The following is a 24,455-nucleotide window of genomic DNA, read 5'->3' on the forward strand; positions in this document are numbered from 1 at the left end:
GAATATCGTGTTTATGAGATGATTCGACATTATCTATTCATAACTCACTGAGCTTATTCGTTTGTGAAATTAGCTGTCATTTTAATTTAATAAATAAACTTTATTTTCACAGATGTAAACAGCGGCAGCAGCAGCAGAAACTCCCATCACAGCGAGGCAGTGATGATTTTAAAGAACTCACCGCCGCCCAAACCCAGGGCCATCTCTCTGGATCGCACAGATGTCTTCGCTACCGTCCTCTACACAGAGTTTCTCAAAGAACTGGCCGCCATTGCTCAAGAGCACTCCATCCTATCATACATTCCCATGGAAGAGTAATTGTGTCTTGAAAAGCCTCTGAATGATTTTTAAAGACTGATTTGTACTTTTTGTTTGTCCTTTTCAGGCACTACTTGATGAAGAAACCTCCTAGATTCAGTGATTTTTACGACTATTTTAAAGTTACAGAATATTTATTTTCCAAGATAATCACTTTAAAGTGCTTTTGAAACATCATTATAGTTGTCTAAAGTGTTGGGCAGCCACACTTTTTCAGCTGGAGAATCTTAAACTAGTTCGCAGCAGCAGTACTCCTCAAAAATATGAGCTTCACGGCCACCAACCAAAGACCGCAGGGTGATGTTTTGAATAAAGACAACAGTTTATAGCAATAATCAGTCCTTTGGTGAACTTCAGGGTCCCACCTGCTCTCTGAATGTCTTCAAACACCAGCACTGACCACAGTGTGATGTCTGAGCAGGGTAGTCCATGTGGTTCTGTCAAATGCACAGGTGGCCTTCCAGGAGTGTTGTTGTCTGTTTTTTGGCCAGAGGATCACACTCTGTAACTGAGCACCATGTGGAGCATCTGTTCGCTTTAAGATGCCTGTTGATTTGTAACGTGAAATTGTCTTTTAAATTGTACGACTTGTAGCAGGGCTGGCACCACAACAGAAACACATCCAAACCTACTTTTACTGTCTGTCCTTATGCAGCTGTTACAGGACTACATCCTCTGGTAAAACAGGTCATTTTTCTTGATTTTATTTCTCCTTGCGTGTTAAGTCCATTTGTTTTGTTGTTTTTGTTTTTTTCCTTTTTTTCTCTTTACGATGGTACCTCAGGAGTCTTTAAATGCACAATCTGTTCTGTCATTTCTTAAGCAGCCATGGGTGAAGCTGTTTTCTCTCTAATGCACTAGTCTTATATGTTTGGGCTCCATGGAGCGACGGAACTTGGCTCCAAAACTACACACTGGAAAAAATCGAAATCTTACCAAGTGTATTTTTCCTCATTTCTAGTCAAAATATCTCATCACATTTAAAATAAGACAGAATCACCTAAAGAGGAACTTTTCAGTGAGATATAAGAACTTATTTTTAGACAATAGATCTTGAAAATCTAATTTCAAGAAATCTTACCAAGATAATTTTCACTTGTTCCATTGGCCGAATTTTTTTTTTCTTTTGCTTGAATACAGCAAAAATATCTTGAATTAATTTTAAAAAAATCATTTAATGCACATGTAATTTACTTTACTACAGTAAAGTATGTACAGCAACAAAAGACAGCTTCTATAAACCAAAGTGGTTGTATTTTGTGTGACGACCTTTTACACTCAACATGTCTTTAATCCTTTTGTTCAGACAAGATGAATTTTTTTGGCATTCACTTTCTGATTTTTTATTCTGTTTCATTTAACACATGCAGAAGTTTCTAATGGTTTTTGTTGCTTCTAGTCATGGGGTCAGGGGTCACACTAAATATTGACTTTAACCTTTAGAACCCATTTACTTCCATTTTTGTGTGTCTTTTAAGGCTGTGCACATATTTCCTGCACAGTCACGGAAAAAAAATTATTAAACCACCCCTTACTTTCTTCAATTTCTTGTTCATTTTAATGTCTGGTACAACTAAAGGTACATTTGTTTGGACAAATATAATAATAACAACAAAACTAGCTCATATGAGCTAAAGACCCAAATATCCACCAGTGACCAAAATAATTTACTGATATAAAAAGGTAAATCACTGTTAATCCACTAATCCTATCAATACATGTAAATAATTGGTGTAAAATACAGTTTGTCATCTTTTCATGGTCATCAGATATTGACACATTTGGACGTTCAGAGGCTCCGTAGTGAACATGGAAACACTGTTATCTTCTACAACATTGATTCACCAGTAAAATCCATGGAGTTGGATCAATGACAGTGGATGAAGACATTTGGTTTATGTTCAGTTATTGATATAATTTACTGAAAAAGTCACTTTTTCTTAAGTTTTCTCTGTTTTTGGTAGAATAACCCTCAAATGTAGTCTCGGCATGATGATTAAAGTACATGATCAGTAAAGTAAACATTGGAAAATAACTGATTTTCATGGAAAAAGTGCAAAATGGAGAGGATACTATTATGAAAAACAGAAATTATTTAAGAAAGGTTAAATCTAGAGAAAATTTCATTTGGAAACTGTCACAAAAGTAGCACTGGGTCTTTATGGGTTAATTTCAGAGCTGATATCTAACCATTTTCCATGTTTTCTTAAACCACCCTTGTTTTCTTCAATTTCTTGTTCATTTTAACACCTGGTACAACTAAAGGTACATTTGTTTGGACAAATATAATAACAACAAAAATAGCTCATAAGAGTTTAACCCATAAAAACTCAAATATCCACCAGTGATCAAAATCATTTCAAGATATTTTTGCTGTATTCAAGCAAAAAAAAAAAATCTTCCAATGGAATAAGTAAAAATGATCTTGGTAAGATTTCTTGAAATAAGATTTTCAAGATCTATTGTCTAAAAACAAGTCCTTACATCTCACTGAAAAGTTCCTCTTTAGGTGATTATGTCTTATTTTATAAGTGATGAGATATTTTGACTAGAAATGAGAAAAATACACTTAGTAAGATTTAGATTTTTGCAGTGCAGTGACTCATGCTATATTTAATTTGCCTTACTTCAGCTATGCTTTATAATGTACATATTGTAAGAAAAATGTTCTAATTACACAAAACACTATGCAAATCAAGGATGGGACGGGGTATTTAACTTTTTTTTTTCTCAAGACTTTCTATTGCCATATTTTTTCACTCAGCTTACACTTTTTAGATGTGACTGTTTGTCATCACCATGTTAGTTAGATCGTGTGTAGGGTGTTTTAATTGGGTTTACTCTGAAATATCACTGTTGGGAGAGTCATTATTTAGCATCTGTCCAACTGTATTGGTTACCAAGGGCAACCTGATGTACTTTGCCTTTACTTTAGTCTGTCTTTGTAATAGGGCATGCCTCTGCTAAATGAATTTACCGAGACAGAAATATGTTGAATTGGTGCCTAGATTATTATATTACGTACAATAGTTGCCTAAGTGAAGTGTTTGAACACAGGTGTAAAGTCAAATATGATTGTTTTTTTTTCACTCGGAGCTATCCATTGTTTAATAATAAGAAAGACACTAAACCCATTACACACCAATTTGCAACAATATTCCTCAATACGTCTCTCCTGAACATTAATAGCAGACATGAGCACTGCTTTATAATGTGATGATACTTTTATAAGACTCTGCATTTTGAATAGAAATGATTCAGATCTGGAAAAAAAAAAAAAAGAAAAAAAGATTTGGACTGACAATGGACTGCTTTGAGCAACTCTAACAATAAGTAATGCACTTTTGTAGAAGTAGGCTATAAGTTAAAAAGAAAGATGGAGAAAGGGGAAGGAGAGGAAAGTACACGTTTGTTTGTGTAGTGAACTGCAGACATGATCAGTGCTGTCATCTCATATGTTCAGCAAATACAAATCTATTTCTGTTTAAGTCTGGTTGTGTGTCGTTTTTTTTTAAAACTCTGAATCAATTTGTTTTACTTGAAGCTATGCAGGTTATGAATGAATGAATGAATGAATTTATTTGGGTTTGTACATCAATCATTGCACTTAGTACATTAATCGTAATAAACATAGAAATCAAAAAAGGAATAGGCTAGACGCAAAAGCTTAATTTTTTTTTTGCCTATCCTTTTCACTTAAAGCTATGCAGGTTATGAATGAATGAATGAATGAATTTATTTGGGTTTGTACATCAATCATTGCACTTAGTACATTAATCGTAATAAACATAAAAATCAAAAAAAGGAATAGGCTAGACGCAAAAGCTTAATTTTTTTTTGCCTATCCTTTTCACTTAAAGCTATGCAGGTTATGAATGAATGAATGAATGCATGCATGCATGAATGAATGAATTTATTTGGGTTTGTACATCAATCATTGCACTTAGTACATTAATCGTAATAAACATAAAAATCAAAAAAAGGAATAGGCTAGACGCAAAAGCTTAATTTTTTTTGTCTATCCTTTTCACTTAAAGCTATGCAGATTATGAATGAATGAATGAATGAATTAATTAATTTATTTATTTATTTATTTGGGTTTGTACATCAATCATTGCACTTAGTACATTAATCGTAATAAACATAAAAATCAAAAAAAGGAATAGGCTAGACGCAAAAGCTTAATATTTTTTGTCTATCCTTTTCACTTAAAGCTATGCAGATTATGAATGAATGAATGAATTAATGAATTTATTCGGGTTTGTACATCAATCATTGCACTTAGTACATTAATCGTAATAAACATAAAAATCAAAAAAGGAATAGGCTAGACGCAAAAGCTTAATTTTTTTTGTCTATCCTTTTCACTTAAAGCTATGCAGGTTATGAATGAATGAATGAATGAATTTATTCGGGTTTGTACATCAATCATTGCACTTAGTACATTAATCGTAATAAACATAAAAATCAAAAAAGGAATAGGCTAGACGCAAAAGCTTAATTTTTTTTGTCTATCCTTTTCAGTTAAAGCTATGCAGGTTATGAATGAATGAATGAATTTATTTGGGTTTGTACATCAATCATTGCACTTAGTACATTAATCGTAATAAACATAAAAATCAAAAAAGGAATAGGCTAGACGCAAAAGCTTAATTTTTTTTTGTCTATCCTTTTCACTTAAAGCTATGCAGGTTATGAATGAATGAATGAATGAATGAATGAATTTATTCGGGTTTGTACATCAATCATTGCACTTAATACATTAATCGTAATAAACAAAAATAAAAAAAGGAATAGGCTAGACGCAAAAGCTTAATTTTTTTTGTCTATCCTTTTCACTTAAAGCTATGCAGGTTATGAATGAATGAATGAATTTATTCGGGTTTGTACATCAGTCATTGCACTTAGTACATTAATCGTAATAAACATAACAATCAAAAAAGGAATAGGCTAGACGCAAAAGCTTAATATTTTTTGTCTATCCTTTTCACTTAAAGCTATGCAGGTTATGAATGAATGAATGAATGCATGCATGCATGAATGAATGAATTTATTTGGGTTTGTACATCAATCATTGCACTTAGTACATTAATCGTAATAAACATAAAAATCAAAAAGGAATAGGCTAGACGCAAAAGCTTAATTTTTTTTGTCTATCCTTTTCACTTAAAGCTATGCAGGTTATGAATGAATGAATGAATGAATGAATTTATTTGGGTTTGTACATCAGTCATTGCACTTAGTACATTAATCGTAATAAACATAGAAATCAAAAAAGGAATAGGCTAGACGCAAAAGCTTAAATTTTTTTTTGCCTATCCTTTTCACTTAAAGCTATGCAGGTTATGAATGAATGAATGAATGAATTTATTTGGGTTTGTACATCAATCATAGCACTTAATACATTAATCGTAATAAACAAAAATAAAAAAAGGAATAGGCTAGACGCAAAAGCTTAATTTTTTTTGTCTATCCTTTTCACTTAAAGCTATGCAGGTTATGAATGAATGAATGAATGAATGAATGAATGAATTTATTTGAGTTTGTACATCAATCATTGCACTTAGTACATTAATCGTAATAAACATAAAAATCAAAAAAGGAATAGGCTAGACGCAAAAGCTTAATTTTTTTGTCTATCCTTTTCACTTAAAGCTATGCAGGTTATGAATGAATGAATGAATGAATGAATTTATTTGGGTTTGTACATCAATCATTGCACTTAGTACATTAATCGTAATAAACATAAAAATCAAAAAAGGAATAGGCTAGACGCAAAAGCTTAATTTTTTTGTCTATCCTTTTCACTTAAAGCTATGCAGATTATGAATGAATGAATGAATGAATGAATTTATTTGGGTTTGTACATCAGTCATTGCACTTAGTACATTAATCGTAATAAACATAAAAATCAAAAAAGGAATAGGCTAGACGCAAAAGCTTTTTTTTTTTTGCCTATCCTTTTCACTTAAAGCTATGCAGGTTATGAATGAATGAATGAATGAATGAATGAATTTATTTGGGTTTGTACATCAATCATTGCACTTAGTACATTAATCGTAATAAACATAAAAATCAACAAAGGAATAGGCTAGACGCAAAAGCTTAATTTTTTTGTCTATCCTTTTCACTTAAAGCTATGCAGGTTATGAATGAATGAATGAATGAATTTATTTGGGTTTATACATCAATCATTGCACTTAATACATTAATCGTAATAAATATAAAAATAAAAAAGGAATAGGCTAGACGCAAAAGCTTAATTTTTTTTTGTCTATCCTTTTCACTTAAAGCTATGCAGGTTATGAATGAATGAATGAATGAATGAATGAATGAATTTATTTGGGTTTGTACATCAATCATTGCACTTAGTACATTAATCGTAATAAACATAAAAATCAAAAAAGGAATAGGCTAGACGCAAAAGCTTAATTTTTTTGTCTATCCTTTTCACTTAAAGCTATGCAGGTTATGAATGAATGAATGAATGAATGAATTTATTTGGGTTTGTACATCAATCATTGCACTTAGTACATTAATCGTAATAAACATAAAAATCAAAAAAGGAATAGGCTAGACGCAAAAGCTTTTTTTTTTTTGCCTATCCTTTTCACTTAAAGCTATGCAGGTTATGAATGAATGAATGAATGAATGAATGAATTTATTTGGGTTTGTACATCAATCATTGCACTTAGTACATTAATCGTAATAAACATAAAAATCAACAAAGGAATAGGCTAGACGCAAAAGCTTAATTTTTTTGTCTATCCTTTTCACTTAAAGCTATGCAGGTTATGAATGAATGAATTTATTTGGGTTTGTACATCAATCATTGCACTTAATACATTAATCATAATAAACATAAAAATCAAAAAAGGAATAGGCTAGACGCAAAAGCTTTTTTTTTTTTTTTGCCTATCCTTTTCACTTAATACCCTGCTTACATCGACTTAAATGTGTACAGCATTGAGCATTCACACCATAAAAAAAAAAAAAAAAAAAAATCAACAACAAATACGTATCTACCATCTCAGGTCAACATTCCTAAATAATTTTAAATTCAAGGCACTTTTTTTTTTTTTTTTTTTAACTTTGCCAAAGGAGTGAATAACTTAAATTCATCATCAGGTCCATTCCATAATTTCATAACCCATAACCCCAGTCCATCTAGACTTCACATTTGTCCTCCCTTTAGTCCAGACCTGGGCATTGTAAGGCCCGGGTGCCACATGCAGCCCGACAGCTGACCCTAACTGGCCCACATGAGGTCATTGGCAAATTAAAAGTCAATGCAAATATATATCATCATAATAGACGTAACCAATACAACGCCACTGCTTTTATTTTGAAGGATCTGCTAATTTACAGGTTTTTTTTCACACGTACTTTCGGTACTCCATAAGGCTTATGCACTGATTGGTTTTTTTGGTCAGTTTCAGCTCATGAAGATGTCAGCTAACAGCAAAAAAAAAGAACGACTGATTCCGAATGCAGAGTTTTTAACAAGACATGGACTTGAAAGTATTTCTTTACTGAAGTCAGAGGTAAAGAAAAAGAAAAGGAACTGTGATCTGCAAACAAACAAAGCTGGATGCAGTCATAGTTTTTCATGTAAAGTTAATGTGGAGCTGGTTTTGCACATTTTCAAAAGTCTTTTTGCGAATATTCATTAAATAGTTGTATTCTGTGCTCCACGTTTTCATTTTATTGTTGTATTGTTGCATTTACTGTTTTTGTATTATAGTAAAGTATACAGGGTGGGGAAGCAAAATTTACAATGAACATTTAGTTGTTTTTTCTCAGCAGGCACTACGTCAGTTGTTTTGAAACCAAACATATATTGATGTCATAATCATACCTAACACTATTATCCATACCTTTTCACAAACTTTTGCCCATATGAGTAATCAGGAAAGCAAACGTCAAAGAGTGTGTGATTTGCTGAATGCACTCGTCACACCAAAGGAGATTTCAAAAATAGTTGGAGTGTCCATAAAGACTGTTTATAATGGAAAGAAGAGAATGACTATGAGCAAAACTATTACCAGAAAGTCTGGAAGATACTATTAAAGAAGAATGGGAGAAGTTGTCACCCCAATATTTGAGGAACACTTGCGCAAGTTTCAGGAAGCGTGTGAAGGCAGTTATTGAGAAAGAAGGAGGACACATAGAATAAAAACATTTTCTATTATGTACATTTTCTTGTGGCAAATAAATTCTCATGACTTTCAATAAACTAATTGGTCATACACTGTCTTTCAATCCCTGCCTCAAAATATTGTGAATTTTGCTTCCCCACCCTGTATATATCTATATCTATATCTATATCTATATCTATATCTATATCTATATCTATATCTATATCTATATATATATATGTGTGTGTGTGTATATATGTATGTATGTATGTATATATATATATATATATATATACACACACACACACACACACATATATATATATATATATATATATATGTGTGTGTGTGTATATGTATATATATATATATATATATATATATATATATATATATATATATATAGAGAGAGAGAGAGAGAGAGAGAGAGAGAGAGAGAGAGAGAGAGAGAGAGAGAGAGAGAGAGATATTAAGGAGAGCTGCAAGTGTATTGATCCGGCCCTTAACAACTGTCAAAGTTTCTCATGTGGCCCCATAGGAAACTTAATTGCCCACCCCTGCTTTAGTCCATTCACAAATATGAAAATCTCTGAAATTATAATTACTCTTTCTAAATTCCATGAAACCACGAACGGTATTTGGGACAATACTATTTGTATCCCTCATCTTCCATATACCTGTTTAGAAATCATTTTTTATACCTCTATTTAAGTTTATTTATGTTTATACTTTCCTTTATGTCCTGCTTTAGAAAGTCACTCCACAGCTTGTAATGCACATATTTTTCACTGTTGTTATAAATCCACAGTTCAGCATCTATCACTGTTTGGTTCCAGGTCCTGTTCTAGTAAATTCTGATTTTATTTGGCCTCTGTTTTCTGCCTAAGATGTGAGCAGGTTGGTGTTAAGCTCACTTTTTGTGTTACCGGAGACCAAAAATATGCCTTTTTTAATAAAGATAACCTCTAGTAAATGAACATTTAGTGTGTAGAGATTCGCCATGTGAGTTATGAATACATCTCCCTGCTCAAGTCAGAATACAATTAAGGCCTAATGCTATGCTAACAGGCTAAGGTGTAATATTTATCGTGTGTACACCTGCATCTTACATTAGAGGTTTAATATGCAGCGATTTGTTAATTAGACCCAAACAGAAAGCACAGCTAATGGGATTTTAAAGGTATAATCATAAACATAATTGGCCAAATAAAGTTTTAATTGGCCTAAGAGGGCACTAAATGTATCACCAAATGATTATAATTCAACCTCACAGGGGAATGTAAATATTTGTGCCTCCAAATTTTATGAAAATACAGTCCAATAACATGCACAGAGCTGCTGTTAGTGTGGCATTAAAAGCAAAAATGAAAACCTGGACTTCTGAATCTATGCCCGACAGGTTTCATTTTCATTACCTATTAGTATTTGAGTTGTTTTTTTTGCTTTGTACATGGAAACATCAACTTTTAATACACATGTAATTAACTTTACTACAGTAAAGTATGTACAGCAGCAAAAAGACAGCTTCTTAGAAACCAAAGTGGTCGTATTTAGCGTGACCTTCCTTTTACATTTACATTCATGCATTTGGCAGACGCTTTTTTCCAAAGAGACTTACAGGGGAAAAACCAAAAATAAAAGAAAAATACAAGAATAGATTAAAGACATAAAACAGCTGTACAATTAAAACTGTTGTACAGAAGAATAAAAAAGCAAAATGATAGACTAAAATAGAAGAATACATTAAAAAGACATAAAAACAGCTGTATGATTAAAACAGTGAAAAAAACAAGTAAAACAACAGAATAAACATAATAATGCATTTAAAATGGAATGTTTGAAAGTGCTAGGACAGGAGGTGCTCTCTGAAGAGTCTTTAATCCTTTTGTTCAGACGAGATGAATTTTTTTGGCGCTCACTTTGTTTTTTTTTTAAATTTTGTTTCATTTAACACATGCAGATGCTTCTAATGGTTTTTGCTGCTTCTTGTCATGGGGTCAGGGGTCACACTAAATACTGACTTTAACCTTTAGAACCCATTTACTTCCATTGTTGTGTGTCTTTTAAGGCTGTGCACATATTTCCTGTACAGTCACGGAAAAAATTATGAAACCACCCCTTATTTTCTTCAATTTCTTGTTTATTTTAATGCCTGGTACAACTAAAGATACATTTGTTTTGACAAATATTATGATAACAACAAAACTAGCTCATAAGAGTTTAACCAATAAGGACCCAAATATCTACCAGTGACCAAAATAATTTACTGATATAAAAAGGTAAATCACTGTTAATCCATTAATCCTATCAATACATGTAAATAATTGGTGTAAAATACAGTTTGTCATCTTTTCATGGTCATCAGATATGACCCGTTTGGACGTTCAGAGGCTCCGTAGTGAACATGAAAACACTGTCATCTTCAACAACATTGATTCACCAGTAAAACCCATGGTGTTAAATCAGTGACAGTGAATGAAGACATTTGGTTTATGTTCAGTTATTGATATACTTTACTTAAAAAGTAACTTTTTCTTAAGTTTTCTGTGTTTTTGATAGAATAACCCTTAAATGTAATATCAGCATGATGATTAAAGCACATGATCAGTAAATTAAATATTGGAAAATACATGATTTTCACTGAAAAACGGAGAGGATAATATTATGATAAACAGAAATAAATTATTAAAGAAAGGTTAAATCTAGAGAACATTTCATTTGGACACTCACAAAAGTAGCACTGGATCTTTATGGGTAAATTTCAGAGCTGATATCTAACCATTTTCCATGTTTTCTTGATAATAACCAAAATCACTTCAGTTCTTACATCAATATCTATGGCATTGTACTGACAAAACAGTGCTTTTAGGCATTCCCTGTTTTCTGTCTATTTTAGTCACATGATACACACAGGAGTTAGTAATTGATTGCATAACCTTTGTTTTTGATGACTTTTGATGGTCTAATAATTTTTTCCGCGACTGTATTTTCTTGTATCTGAAGAAGAGGGACTGAGAAATAAATATGCATATTCATATCAACGCTGTAAAAACAACAAATCTAAAGGCCACCGAAAACTTTTGCGCAGTACTGTAGGTCTCGTGAAACTACCAGCATTTGAAACTAATACATAGATCCAAAGTGCAAGTTAAAGGAGGATTTGAGGCGTTGTGTCGATGAAGTTAGTGGATGGAAACCTTCAGTCTGGGCTTCATCTGTGCTTTAACCACCAGAGGGAGCTCACTGATCGCTCTCCACCTCTTTGGATATCTCTGAAGGACAGGGTCTCTGTGGCCTCTTCAGATTACACACAGTCTGTCATGTCAGCACTTTCATCTTCTGCCTGTGTGATTTTCAGGCCTCACAAATGCCTCATAATGGTCAATATGGCAGTGGCCAATGGTACATAAAGTTAAACTGAAACAGGTTAAACTGAATTATATGCAGATCTGTTCAGAGGAATCAATAGTGAAATTTCCCTCTTTCCAGTCAGGGTCATTTAATTTATTTGAAACATTAGACGAGTCTATCACTATTAATCTAGGTGCTTTTTTTCCCACAAAGACAGAGTGGTTGAGGGTGCCAGCAGCAGAAGTTTTTTGTCTTCTCAATAATTGTGAAAAAAATGCCCAAGAAAGGAAATATTTAAAAAAAAACTGAATGTCCTTTTTTTTTTCAAGAGATAGATAGATAGATAGATAGATAGATAGATAGATAGATAGATAGATAGATAGATAGATAGATAGATAGATAGATAGATAGATAGATAGATAGATAGATAGATAGATAGATAGATTTGTCTGTTACACAAAATTTGTCTTGGTTTTTTGTTTTGTTTTTTGTCCTCTATAATCATGAAAAAAATGCCTAAGAAAGAAAATATTTTTAAAAAACTAAATGTACTTTTTTCACGGACGGACGGACGGACAGACAGAATTTAAAAAAAAACCCACACACCCTGGCATTAAAAACAGCCCAAAACATTCAAAAATACTCTATAACACAAAAAAAGGGTAAAACAGGTACTGTACTTGAAACAGTACATATCCCTATTACCTGGGGATATTAAATATAATAAATCAGAGATAAGTATCTCCAACAGCACATACCAAACTGTATCTTGTCTTCATATTTAATAACTCACAAATGACAGTGGAAGATGATAAAACAACATGTACAGTCCCGAAAAAAAAAATTAGACCACCCCTTGTTTTCTTCAATTTCTTGTTCATTTTAATGCCTGGTACAACTACAGGTACATTTGTTTGGACAAATGTAATGATAACAACAAAAATAGCTCATAAGAGTTTAATTTCAGAGTTGATATCTATCCATTTTCCATGTTTTCTTGATAATAACCAAAATCACTTCAGTTCTTACATCAGTATCTATGGCATTGTACTGCCAAAAACAGTGCTTTTAGACATTCCATGTTTTCTTTTCTGTCTGTTTTAGTCACATGATACACACAGGAGTTAGAACTTGATTGCATAACCGTCGTTTTTGATGACTTTTGATGGTCTAATAATTTTTTCTGCAACTGCAAGTCCCACAACTTCAATTTATGTGCCTGAACTTACAGAACTTTAGTAAAAATACTTACATTATCATTCACTCGTTAATGTGTAATAAATGCCATTGTTTGGTCTTTTTCATTGCAGTTATTACATATAGATCGTGTAAACACTGTATGTATGTGGTTATTCATACTTATATTTAGCTTCATATTTTTTCCCTAAACATAAGGACATCCATTTTTGTGATCACAAGGAATACTTGATTGTATAACCATTGTTTTTGATGACGTTTGATGGTCTAATAATTTTTTCTGCGACTGTATGTAAAGAGTGTACATAAAGGGTTTTTGTGTCAAAAATTTTTATTTACAAAAGGTACATGTTTCAGTTTCCATGAACAGCCAGCAGCAGTGTGATCATAAATACAGATGAAGTAACGTATCAAAGTTGACAAGGCTTTAGCAGCAACAATGATGCACGTGTATCAGGTCTATGCTCTCTATTTTGCTTCACATTCACATAAACATCTGTTATTTGTCTTTTTTCTTCCACTCAAACATGCAGAACATAATACACACAACTGAACTCGATATCTAGAAGACGACTGTGTGACAGTGATTCATGATGAAGTCTTCTCTTGAAGAATCGTCCTCACCAGAACCGGATCGGCTCGTCCTTTGGTCTCTTTCTGCACTAAGCCCATCAGCTTGTTCAGAACTTTTTTGTTCCCATTCCTGATGGCATGGACCTACAGAGAAAACAACAGACGTCTCAACAGATACAATGCAGGAGCGAGTGATGGAGTGCAACTATGTTGGTACTTTGAATTAGGGCTGCATGATCCCGATTTTTTTCCTCTAAAAACTCAATTTTTGATTTCGATTTTTGGGTAAAACTACAAAAGACAACAGAAGTCAGCGTGTCGTTTTCGTGAGCAGCCCACAAAGCAAGGCACTGCTCCCTACCTTAAATCTGTGATGGTATCATGTGATGGGCCCACAGAAATGACACCAATGTAAAGTCAGTGACAGGCATCAGTCATGTGTGCGTGTGTGGACCACGTAAGATGCGTGATCCCCATGTGGTTATATTTAAATTGGGGGATCTGTGCGTGGAAGTAGACCGACCCAGTACATGCTGGAGGGATTATATCTGTCGGAAAAAGGGTTGGGGGGGATCCACACATAACGTCACTTGCACTAAACAAAACTGAAGCTTAACACACTTTGAACATCTGATCCTGACTTCTATGTCTCTCTTATACAGCGGATCTTACAGGACATTTTCACAACTTCTAGCCTGTGTCCACTAGACCCCCTCCTCTGCTCTATGGGCCCCCCAAAAATGCTGGGCCCCATGAATTTGTCATGTTAAGCCCCCCCCCCCCCCCCCCCCCCCCTTATTGGCACCCGAGAAAGAAGTTATACCAATGTAAGTCAGTGACAGGCATCAGTCATGTGTGCGTGTTTGGACCACATAAGATGCATGATCACCACGAGGTTATATTTAACCCTTTCATGCATAGTGGTCACTACAGCAGACAGCTATTCTACAGCTGTTCTATTGTATATTCATAGATTTTATTGTTCTTTTTTTTTTTTTTTTTATACACATATCTTTATTAAAGTTTTAAGACACTACATATCTTTTCTGACATGAATTGGTAACATTATGTAGATCTCTCCTGAGGATAAACCCCCAGAATCACAAGCCCTCCCCACAGTTTTCACACAATTTATCAGTAAGTACATGTTTCTGTGTGTCAAAAATTAAACGTGTGGTGTCCAGCTGAGTGGATATTTTTGCAACTTCATGAAAAATAGGTTCATAAAAATTTTTTTGTCAGTATTACTTTTTTTTAAATGTATTTTTAATTTTTTTTTTTTTTTTTTTTTTTAATTAATTTATTTATTTTTTATTTATTTTTCAGAAGAAAATTTTCAATCACATTGTTTTTTTTTCATGCCTAAAGAGGAATAAAAACACTCAGGAAAAAATTTTGATTAAAGTTCTCATAATTTGTGCATGAAAGGGTTAAATTGGGGGATCTGTCCATGGAAGCAGACCGACCCAGTACATGCTGGAGGGATTACATCTGTGGGCTGGCCTGGGAACACCTCAGGATTCCCCCAGAGCTGGTGGATGTGTCTGGGCAGAGGGCTGTCTGGGCCCCTCTGCTGAGGCTGCTGCCCCCCCAACCCAGACTCAGATCAGGACAAGACAGTACGGTACAGATCTGTGCAGGACAACGTAAGATGACTGATCCCCATGCAGTTATATTGGAACTGGGGGATCCGTGCGTGGACCATGGCTTACATTGGTATCACTACTGCGGACCCATCACAGATTTAACGTCCGTGGTCATTACATGGACTTCTGTGAAAGACTGCGCTCAAATATAGGAGGAGGAGGAGCCTATGGTAACCCAGAGGCACACGGCTCTGAAGAGAGATGAAATCGATTTGACAATTTCCCTTTTTTAAAAATCGTCCTAATTTTAAAAATCTGATTTCGATTTAAAATCAATGAATCGCGTAGCCCTACTTTCAATCAAGTACAAATGTGAGGTACTTGTACTTTGATACTTCTACTCCATGAATATTTAGCTCTACATTTCATGATAAATTCTCTTCACTACAAATTTTTGCAGCTTCTGTCCAGATAAAGGAGTTCATAATTTTCCCCTTTCCCAAAGGTTCAGTGTGTGAGATTTGGGAGGATCTAACTGCAGTAATGACTCCATTAGTGGATAATGGCCTGAAATTAAGAATCTTTGTGCTTTTGTTATCTTAAAATGGACTGCTTACATCTACACTGCCAAGTTTGTGCAGTACCTTAGTATCTTATGGGAGGCAACATCAAGCATTAAAAAGTGCCTTATTATCACCTATTAAGATAGAATGTGGACTGGAGTTACTGCCTCAACCCAGATTAGATGAACCAAACATTGGCTCAAACAAGGACCAGATATCTGCAAACTGAAACCTACATGTCACTAAATATTAGATGTTAAACCTTTAAGTAAAATTTTTATTTGAAGAGGAGTATTTTCACAGTCAGCTTTTACTACTTTTAGTCAAATAATATAACTTTACACCTGTTCTGACTATCTTCACCCACTGCATGATTCTGAAAGCTGTTGCAAAGTCATGAAGAAGGTGAAAGTGTGGTGTCAGGTGTGGTTGGTCCACAGGTGTAGGTCAGAGACAGAATGACAGAAAATCACAAGACATTTATGTAGAATATGAGGCTCTGAGGGATTACGTTGGACATTTTACCACTTAACCCATAAAGACCCAGTGTTACTATTGCAGCAGTTCCAAAATTATTTTTTTCTCTGTAATTAACATTTTTCTGAAGTGATTTATCACCATTTATTGTAATATTATCCTCTGTGGTTTGCATTTTTTCAGTGAAAATCAGGTATTTTCCTATATTCAATTTACTGATCATGTAGATGTTTATAAAAGCTCATAGTAAAGTTGGGGGTTATTATGTCAAAAACAGAAAAAACTGAAGAAAAACTGACTACTATACAGTAAAAATATCATTAACTGAACATAAACCAAGTGTCTCCATCCACTGTCATTGATCCAACTCCATCAGTTTTACTGGTGAATCAGTGTTGTAGAAGATGACTGTGAACGTCCAAATGGGTCATATCTGATGACCATGAAAAGATGACAAACTGTATTTTACACCAATTACTTATATTTATTCATAGAATTAGTGGTTCAACAGTTATTAAACATTTTATATCAGTAGATGCTTTTGGTTGAATGTTTGGGTCTTTATGGGTTAATAATGGACTGTCTAAAAATAAGTATCAATTTACATGGACACTTTAGAATATTTTCAGCTCATTTTCTCACCCTCAAACAGTCCATCCCTACTGGGAGCGATAGCCCTGAGCCAGTCTTAAACCTACCCATGTTCCCCAATAAAACCTGTACTTCTACTTCCTGTGTTGTTGTGTTGTGGAGATTTCACACCTTATTTTAGTTTAAGACTAATAAAAAAATTCAGAATGTGAGTCAGCTTTTTTATGAGGCAAAATTACTGTCTGTGTGTGAGCCCAGTGGTTGAGACACAGAAATAAAATACATTCACTCTGACCTGTTTTAAAAGGACTGAAACTTGGGCCCAATCCCAGTTCACCCCTTGGCCCTCCCCCCTTACCCTCCCCCCTCGGCCCTTGCACTTGGCACTACTCCTTGAAACAGAGTTGCAAGGGTTAGGAGTTGAAACATTCCCCTATGAAATGGGACAACCCTTCGTGACCTGTTACGTCACCAGCAGTCATCGATGCCGCTATAAACAGATGCGACGACTTTGCTTCTGAAAGTATTCATCATGCCATCAGTAGCTGTAACCGTTTCTTTTGCATGGGCTTTGGTCGTCTTTTTGCAGCTCTCGACTATAAACTGCAGAAATGCGATCTATAAGACACTGAAACGGAATTAAACAGTCGATCAAATGATTAAGTTGTTAACGAAGAAAATACGTACATTTGTGTGTTTCTTTCATCACACTGCTGCACTTTTTAGCTGTGTTTACCTCCATCTTGCCAATGATTCAAACAGAATTATGGGAAATTTCTTCTACCCCTCCGTTCGTAGTGTGGTCCTGAAAAATCTCAGTTTTGAGGGTCAAACAGCCCTTCCCCTCTGTCTAATTAAGAATCAGGACAACACTACTCCTTCACATGTACGCACAAAACAGAGGGGTAGGGGTAAGGGGGAGGGGCCAAGGGGTGAATTGGGATTGAACCTTGGCAGAATGTGACTGAACAACTGTGATTAGTGGCAGTTACACAGATTTTTTATGCAAATTTCACAGCAAAGACTTGTACAAAAACAAAACCAGAAGTAACTCTAAGCCATGAAATGGTTGGGAATGCTTAAAGGGGTCATATTTTGCTAAACCCACTTTTATTAGTCTTTGGTTCATTTATTTGTGTATTTGGACCCTAATAGTTCATAAAGTTTGAATTTGAACCCTCCAGGTGCTGCAAAGCTATCTTTAAAATTCACTCTGGCAAAAATTGAGTGGATTTCTACAACCTGTTTTAATTCCTGCTTAATTTGTTAACATCTATAACTAATTATGTCACAACATTTGCACATATAAGGTCAAGATTTCCAAACAACATTTCTCAGAGTATGACATAATTGTTTGTCAGCAGCAGCGGTTGTAGTCCATACTGAAAATATGTCCAAAATTCAAGCCGATTACCTAAAATGTTCAGTTGTTGGTTGAATTAACAAACACAAGTGGCCGAACGGGAAAGAAAGCACGGTCAACAACCTGGAGGGGGTGGGGCTTGAAGTGGCTCATTTGTTTTTAAAGGGCCAGTGCTCAAAATGACCTTTCTGGTGTCATTACTCAGAAATAGGGTTGATCTGTATCTCACCATCATGTTCCATCAAAAATCAATAACAAGTTGAATGTGTGAGCTTGTCAGGTTCTGCTGCTATGTTAGAGTCCTGTGGTCTGGGTGTTGGAGATCAATAGAAGTAGGTGGTATTTTCACTAGAGGAGAACTCAACAAAATTAAATTTAAGTCTATATATGACTTTTATCAGTGCTCAATAGTAACTATATTGATATCTGTAGCCATTTCCATGTAACAAGCCATTAAAATATGGACCATTCGAAGTAAAGGCAAATTTTTAATATTTCAAAAATTCAAAAATCAAAATTTCTGAAAAATGTGAAAAGACTTTGTAGAAATTGTCCCAAGGAAGCTACAGGTAAAATTTGAAATTAATCCGACCAGTAGTTTTGTTGGAGAAGATGTTTGAAGGAATTGCTAATGAAGAGGAAGCCAACGAAGCTGATGAAGCCGACGACAACGAAGTGGGCGCCACTGAAGATAAAGACAATGATGAAGACAATGATGAAGACGACAACGAAGTCTATGACAAAGATGAGAAAGACGACGACAATGAAGACGACGACAACAAAGACAAGGACAACGACGACAACGACGACGACAACGACAACGACGACGACAATGACGACGACAACGACAACGACGACAACAGCGACGACGGACACAGCGCCTTCATAACAGCTCATGGCTTATTCCTGTGCATAACCACCAGTACTGATATCTTTCATTAAAAGAGTCATACGATTCTGGTTAAAGCTCAAAAACCACTGATCAACATCGCTGAGTGAAAGGATCGGAATAATTCTTCAAATGCTCAGAACTGCATATCCTCACCTCATCAGGGTTCGAGTCCACAACTTTCTGACAGATGTTGTGCAGCTGCTCAGCATCGCTAACAAGCCCCAGGTCCTTTTCTTGGATAATCTGCGGGGCCGTCTTACCTGACGACGTCCACATCTCCTGAAACACCTAAGAATCGAGACATGACACCGGTGAGACCCCGAAGACAAACAAGCACCGGCCGGAGAGTGTGTACGATAATTGCATGGCGTGTTGCAACAGAATACTGGCCTGCTTGGCGACCGAGGATGAGATGCGTCCTGTTTCCTGGAGTTCCAGCAGCTCAGCCAGGGCAGACGCTGAGATTGGGCTAAAATTGAATGAAGCGGTAATTCAATTACATGTTAATGGATTGAAGAATTGTCATACAAATGGAGATGGAATAGGAGAGGGAGAGGCAGTGTCAGATCGAAAGGACGAAGGAGTCTATCAACATTTGTGATTTGCCTGTAATGTTGTTTGTCTTCCCTATGTCTGCTTGTTTATTCCCCAGGCTACCAGACAAACAGAATCAAAAAGCTTGTTAGAATATATTAAGTGGAGACAGAGTTTTCTGAACTAAATCTCCTTCAAACCAGGACTGGACATTAAAAAACAAAAACCAAACAAAACTGATGAAAAGTATCCATCTTCACAACCCCACCTTTCTTTGGCAACTGTTTACATGTCAAATAGAGAATCCTCATTATATTTGTGTCAAATCTTTCACATTTCTACATCGTATTACTGTAGGCTTGCTGAGATATTTCACATTTCTGTCATCATGCTGCCATAAATCTGCCACTGGACTTGCTGTTGAGTTTCACTCATAAGCAGCCGGCAGCATAAGCGGCAACTTTCCTAAGTGGAAACCCAGGAAGCGTGACTCATCTGAGCCGCTCTTTCTTAATGACATGTCTGGAGTTTTACCTCTGTGACTTTCTGACCACTGCTCCTCCAAATCTCTCATTTCATTTATCTCTCTCAAAAGCCTAGCCAGAGGGCCACACGAAGCATTAAATGTTGCAAAAAATTAACATCATTAAATCAGAAAAGATCATCCTTGCAGCCGTTTCCAAAACTATTCAGAAGTGTGTTGTACTCTGCATCAAAGCTTCCAATTTTCCTCCAAGCACCCTGACGGTTTCTCTGAGTCTTCTTCCCTTCGTTTTTTTTTTTCACTCCTTGCCTTTCAACAATATCCACATAAACACCAGTCTGTTTCTAGTTTGCTCGTACACAACAGTCTGGGAATACTAGATAAAGCTCTCAGCATCTCTGCTGATGTTAGTCCACCACCCGCTTCCATTTGTTTCACTTTTTAAAGCACACAGTTTTTCTTTTAAATGATTCATTTAATCTGTTTTGGACTCAGCACGTTGAAGTGAAATTTCTGCAGATGTAAATCAACTGACCCCCAGTTACACAGACAGACTCCATTAAACTGCCATTTAAACAGGATTGCTAAAATAAAATGAGTTGAAATAACTGTCTGATATTTAAAATCACAGTATGCCATAAACAGAAACAGTGGGAGACAGCTGGTGCTATTTTCTCATAGCCAATGGCTAAATCGGCATCTTTGTGTTTGCTGAAAAGCAAGTGTCAAAGGTACCACAGCGATTTCTCTTTGACACAGAATATATCAAAACAGCTTTAGTCAATTTTTGGAGTGTTTTGGGCCATTTACAGAACCCAACATGTTCCTGCAAACAGGCCCTCAGCAGCGAGTAATCAAAACAACAGCTACGTTCAGAAAGTATGAGCTGACAAATCAAAATGGATTTGTCAAAACCGACTTGTCTGATGGACTGTCAGACTGCGGCATGTGTTTTCTCGTCATCAGACATATGAAATTAGGGAAAATCTAATGATTTATTACCTCACAGAGGTTACCGCTGTGTGACATTCAACACTCCCACCGTTATTTGTGGAGAATCTAATAATACTAAGAGTCATTCAAGCCACTGACTAAAGGGTAAAATACACATCTACAGGAAAGCATACGTATAGTCCTGATTTTCACTTTTTATCACAAAGATGTACGTTGTATTATGATATTAACATTATATGTAATTAGTAGTGCTGTCAAACAATCAAAATTTTTAATCAGATTAATCACAGGGTTACTGTGGATTAATTTCAATTAATCATGATTAAATATCATACATTCTTAATCTATATTAATCGCGTTTCTTTTTGCATGAGCAAACAGACTCAAGAAAGGAGGGACTATATATGCACTTAACGTGTTTATTAAACACCTTCAACATTTTCAATAAAAGAACTTGAAACAACTGTTCCATCTTGGTTTTTGTCCTTATATTTCCATCCAGAGGGCCAATGTGCTGTTTATCGTCTTCCATCTTTATGGGTTGGTTCTGTGGTCTGTCACTATCGGATCAACTGCCCCATTTGTTAATGCGTGACGCTAACTCTACTTAGACAAACTGCAGGAAATGCGTTGCCAGAAACATTCAGTCATTCTGCACCGTAGATGGGTTAATTGCGTTAAAATTTTTAATCAGATTAACTGTGAGGATGGATTAATCTGCATTAATGTGTTTATTTTGACAGCCCTAGTAATTATGTTTCATACTAGCAAAAACTTTAGAAATTAAAGGAGGACACAAAGTTTTATCCAAAAAGAAGGGAAGCCACTCGGTGTTCTTTAGAAACACTCACATTGAGAAAAAGATTAAGATAAAAATGTACCTGGAATCGACCTGAGAACATCCACTAACTTTCTTTTTTGACATCAAGTTTTATTTTTCAGAATGTATCACCTCTCTGTTAGTAGCTTTGACTTGGCATCTAACCTGGCAGAGTGAATGTTAAAAATAAATAAATAAATCACATCACAGAGTTAGAATTGCAAGCACTTTCAAGTACTTAAACTGAGATTTAAGCACTTTTTAAACCTTGAAAACAAAACATTGAAATTGGAGTAGGGCTGCACGATATTGGAAAAAACTGACATTGCGATTTTTTGTTAACCCTGCAATATACTGTATATTGTGATATGAAAAACAACTCAGGAGGATATAATAGCTGTGTGGTACCGACGTAAATAGTCAAACTAATAAGTTGTGCTTCCTCTCATTGTGTCGACAGGTTCAAGGCACTGTCGACACAGAACACATGTTTCAGTATCATCCTTCTTGTAGCCGAAATAATTCCAGATAACTGACGCTGCTTTTCTTTTTTGCACCAGGTCTTAATTTTCGGTGATTTTCTCTGGTTCGTTGCTCATTTTTCAATGTTGTTACCAGCGACTCACTCCAAACTGATAAAGAACGTTTGTGATTGGTGGATCGCTGCGTGCAGAGTGTGTCACCAGTCCCAAGTGTTTGCTCCTGGAGGATTCTGTTGGGTTTCTGTAAATTGGCTTAAGAGTCTGGTTCTGACCAACTCTATATGTAAAGTGTCATGAGATAACTTTTGGCGCTATATAAAATTTGATTTGATTTGATTTATTTGTTCTTATCTATCTCTCCTTTATGTGAAGCACTTTGTAACATATTGTTTTAAAAAGTGCTATATAAATAAAGCTTTACTTACTTACTTACCTTTGAAATTAGATGAGAACATTTTACCTCCTACATTGCAGGACCTCTGATGTGACTATTGCGCACATGTACATTGCAAAGATGATGCTCAAACGATATATTATGCAGCTCTAAACTGAAGCATTTTCAAGGATTTCAAGCACTTGTATGAACCCTGAGTCCATGGATAAAGAACACTGCAGGAATACATTATTGCTCTAAAGTTGAGATGCTGTTAGAAATTCTGGAAATATTGGCCTGGCTCTGAAAACATTATTATTACCCTAATGCAGTGAAACTTTTTTTCTGCTTAAACACTCATTAATCCACTGCAAAGCTTCCCAGGGAAAAGAGAAGAAAGAATTCAATAAATTGGATTTTGCCTGCATTTCTTATTAAGAGTTTGTAAATGTGTGTCTCAGGTGGGAATCAGCATCAGTCCCAAAATTAAAGTGACATTTTACTGATGGAAGTGACTTTATTATCATGCTTTTATGCAGCTGTTCTCCTTCATAATTCAGTTTACAGCCTGTTAGTTATTTCCCTTGCTTAGTAAATTAATTATTTTAGGAGTGTGACTGATTTGATTCAGTGTGATGTGAGGTAATACTGCTGCTCAGAATTTGTTAAACTCTTAAAGAGAATCCAGAAACTCAGAGTCATCAGTGAATGTTTAGTTGAAACATTTAGTATATGCTGGTCATTTGAACCACACCAGATACATGAAAAAATGTATGTGACTGAATGTGAATGAATGAATTAATGTGTAGTTTAAGCCTGGAGATGTAGACTTTATGAAAAAGATAAATAAATAAACCAAATCTCATTCTGTTTGATTTGAAAATTAATCAGAGTTTTCAGGTATTCACACAAGCTACTATCAACAGTTACATTTTCACTACTATGATGAAAATAGACCCTTTAGAGCAGGGGTGTCAAACTCATTTTAGTTCAGGGGCCACATTAAGCCAAATTTAATCTGAAGTGGGCCAGAACAGTAAAATAATAATATTATAATATATAAATAATGCCCACTCCAAACTTTCCTCTATATTGCAGAGTGAAAAAAAGTAAAATTGTGCAATGAAAATGTTTACATCTACCAACTATCCTTTAAAACGATGTGAATGACAGAAACAAACTCAAATTTCTTAAAAAAAAAAACAAAAAAAAAAAAAACTTAAGTGCAATTTTAACAATAAAATGTCTCAGTTTATTATTTACACATGTAAATTACAACTTATAGATCACAGTGGATCAACAAATACACAAAACACATTTTTTGGAATGGTGGAATGGCATCTTTGGAATAATCTATGTCCTGAACTTCAATCAACATCTTCTTTATCATTATTTACACTGCATCTGAAAAGGACTCTAATTTACCAAAAAAAAAAAAAAAAAAAGTAAGTCTTCATATCATTTTATTGTATTTTTTAATTTTTTACTTTTAATTATTATTTCAGTTATCTCATATTTTTATTCTTTATTTCTTTTTGTGTATTGTTTATTTCCAGGGAGGTATTTATATAAGCCTTTTTTGGTTTCTATCCTCTCCTGCACAATGGTGTTACTTGCATGATAATTTAAAAACAAAAACAATCTTGTTGTTTGTGATGTGTAAATAAATAAATACTAAATACTAAATTTGGAAATGACTAACTTGGTAAACACTAAGCACACCCACTTTAGCAAACAGTCCAATTCATCTTCTCAAACT

At 34.8% G+C, this 24,455-nt stretch overlaps 2 protein-coding genes across 3 annotated transcripts in view; one reads left to right on the forward strand and one right to left on the reverse strand.

Moving 5' to 3' along the window:
- Positions 1 to 1,031, forward strand: part of fhip1aa (FHF complex subunit HOOK interacting protein 1Aa) — a 95,017-nt gene extending 93,986 nt beyond the window's left edge. For both annotated transcript variants that reach the window (XM_030140967.1, XM_030140975.1), the window contains exon 13: positions 113 to 1,031. In XM_030140967.1, the coding sequence (XP_029996827.1) occupies positions 113 to 318 (206 nt within the window). In that variant the 3' untranslated portion in view covers positions 319 to 1,031. The remainder of the gene's footprint in view (positions 1 to 112) is intronic.
- Positions 1,032 to 13,323: 12,292 nt separating this feature from the next.
- gatb (glutamyl-tRNA(Gln) amidotransferase, subunit B) overlaps positions 13,324 to 24,455 on the reverse strand; it is a 34,830-nt gene continuing 23,698 nt past the window's right edge. The window contains exons 11-13 of the mRNA XM_030146994.1: positions 19,440 to 19,518; positions 19,203 to 19,337; positions 13,324 to 13,721 (exon numbers count right to left, since the gene is read on the reverse strand). Coding sequence (XP_030002854.1) covers positions 13,593 to 13,721; positions 19,203 to 19,337; positions 19,440 to 19,518 — 343 coding nt within the window. The 3' untranslated portion in view covers positions 13,324 to 13,592. The remainder of the gene's footprint in view (positions 13,722 to 19,202; positions 19,338 to 19,439; positions 19,519 to 24,455) is intronic.

This window comes from Sphaeramia orbicularis, chromosome 1 (assembly GCF_902148855.1).
Source record: "Sphaeramia orbicularis chromosome 1, fSphaOr1.1, whole genome shotgun sequence".
NCBI classification, from domain to species: domain Eukaryota; kingdom Metazoa; phylum Chordata; class Actinopteri; order Kurtiformes; family Apogonidae; genus Sphaeramia; species Sphaeramia orbicularis.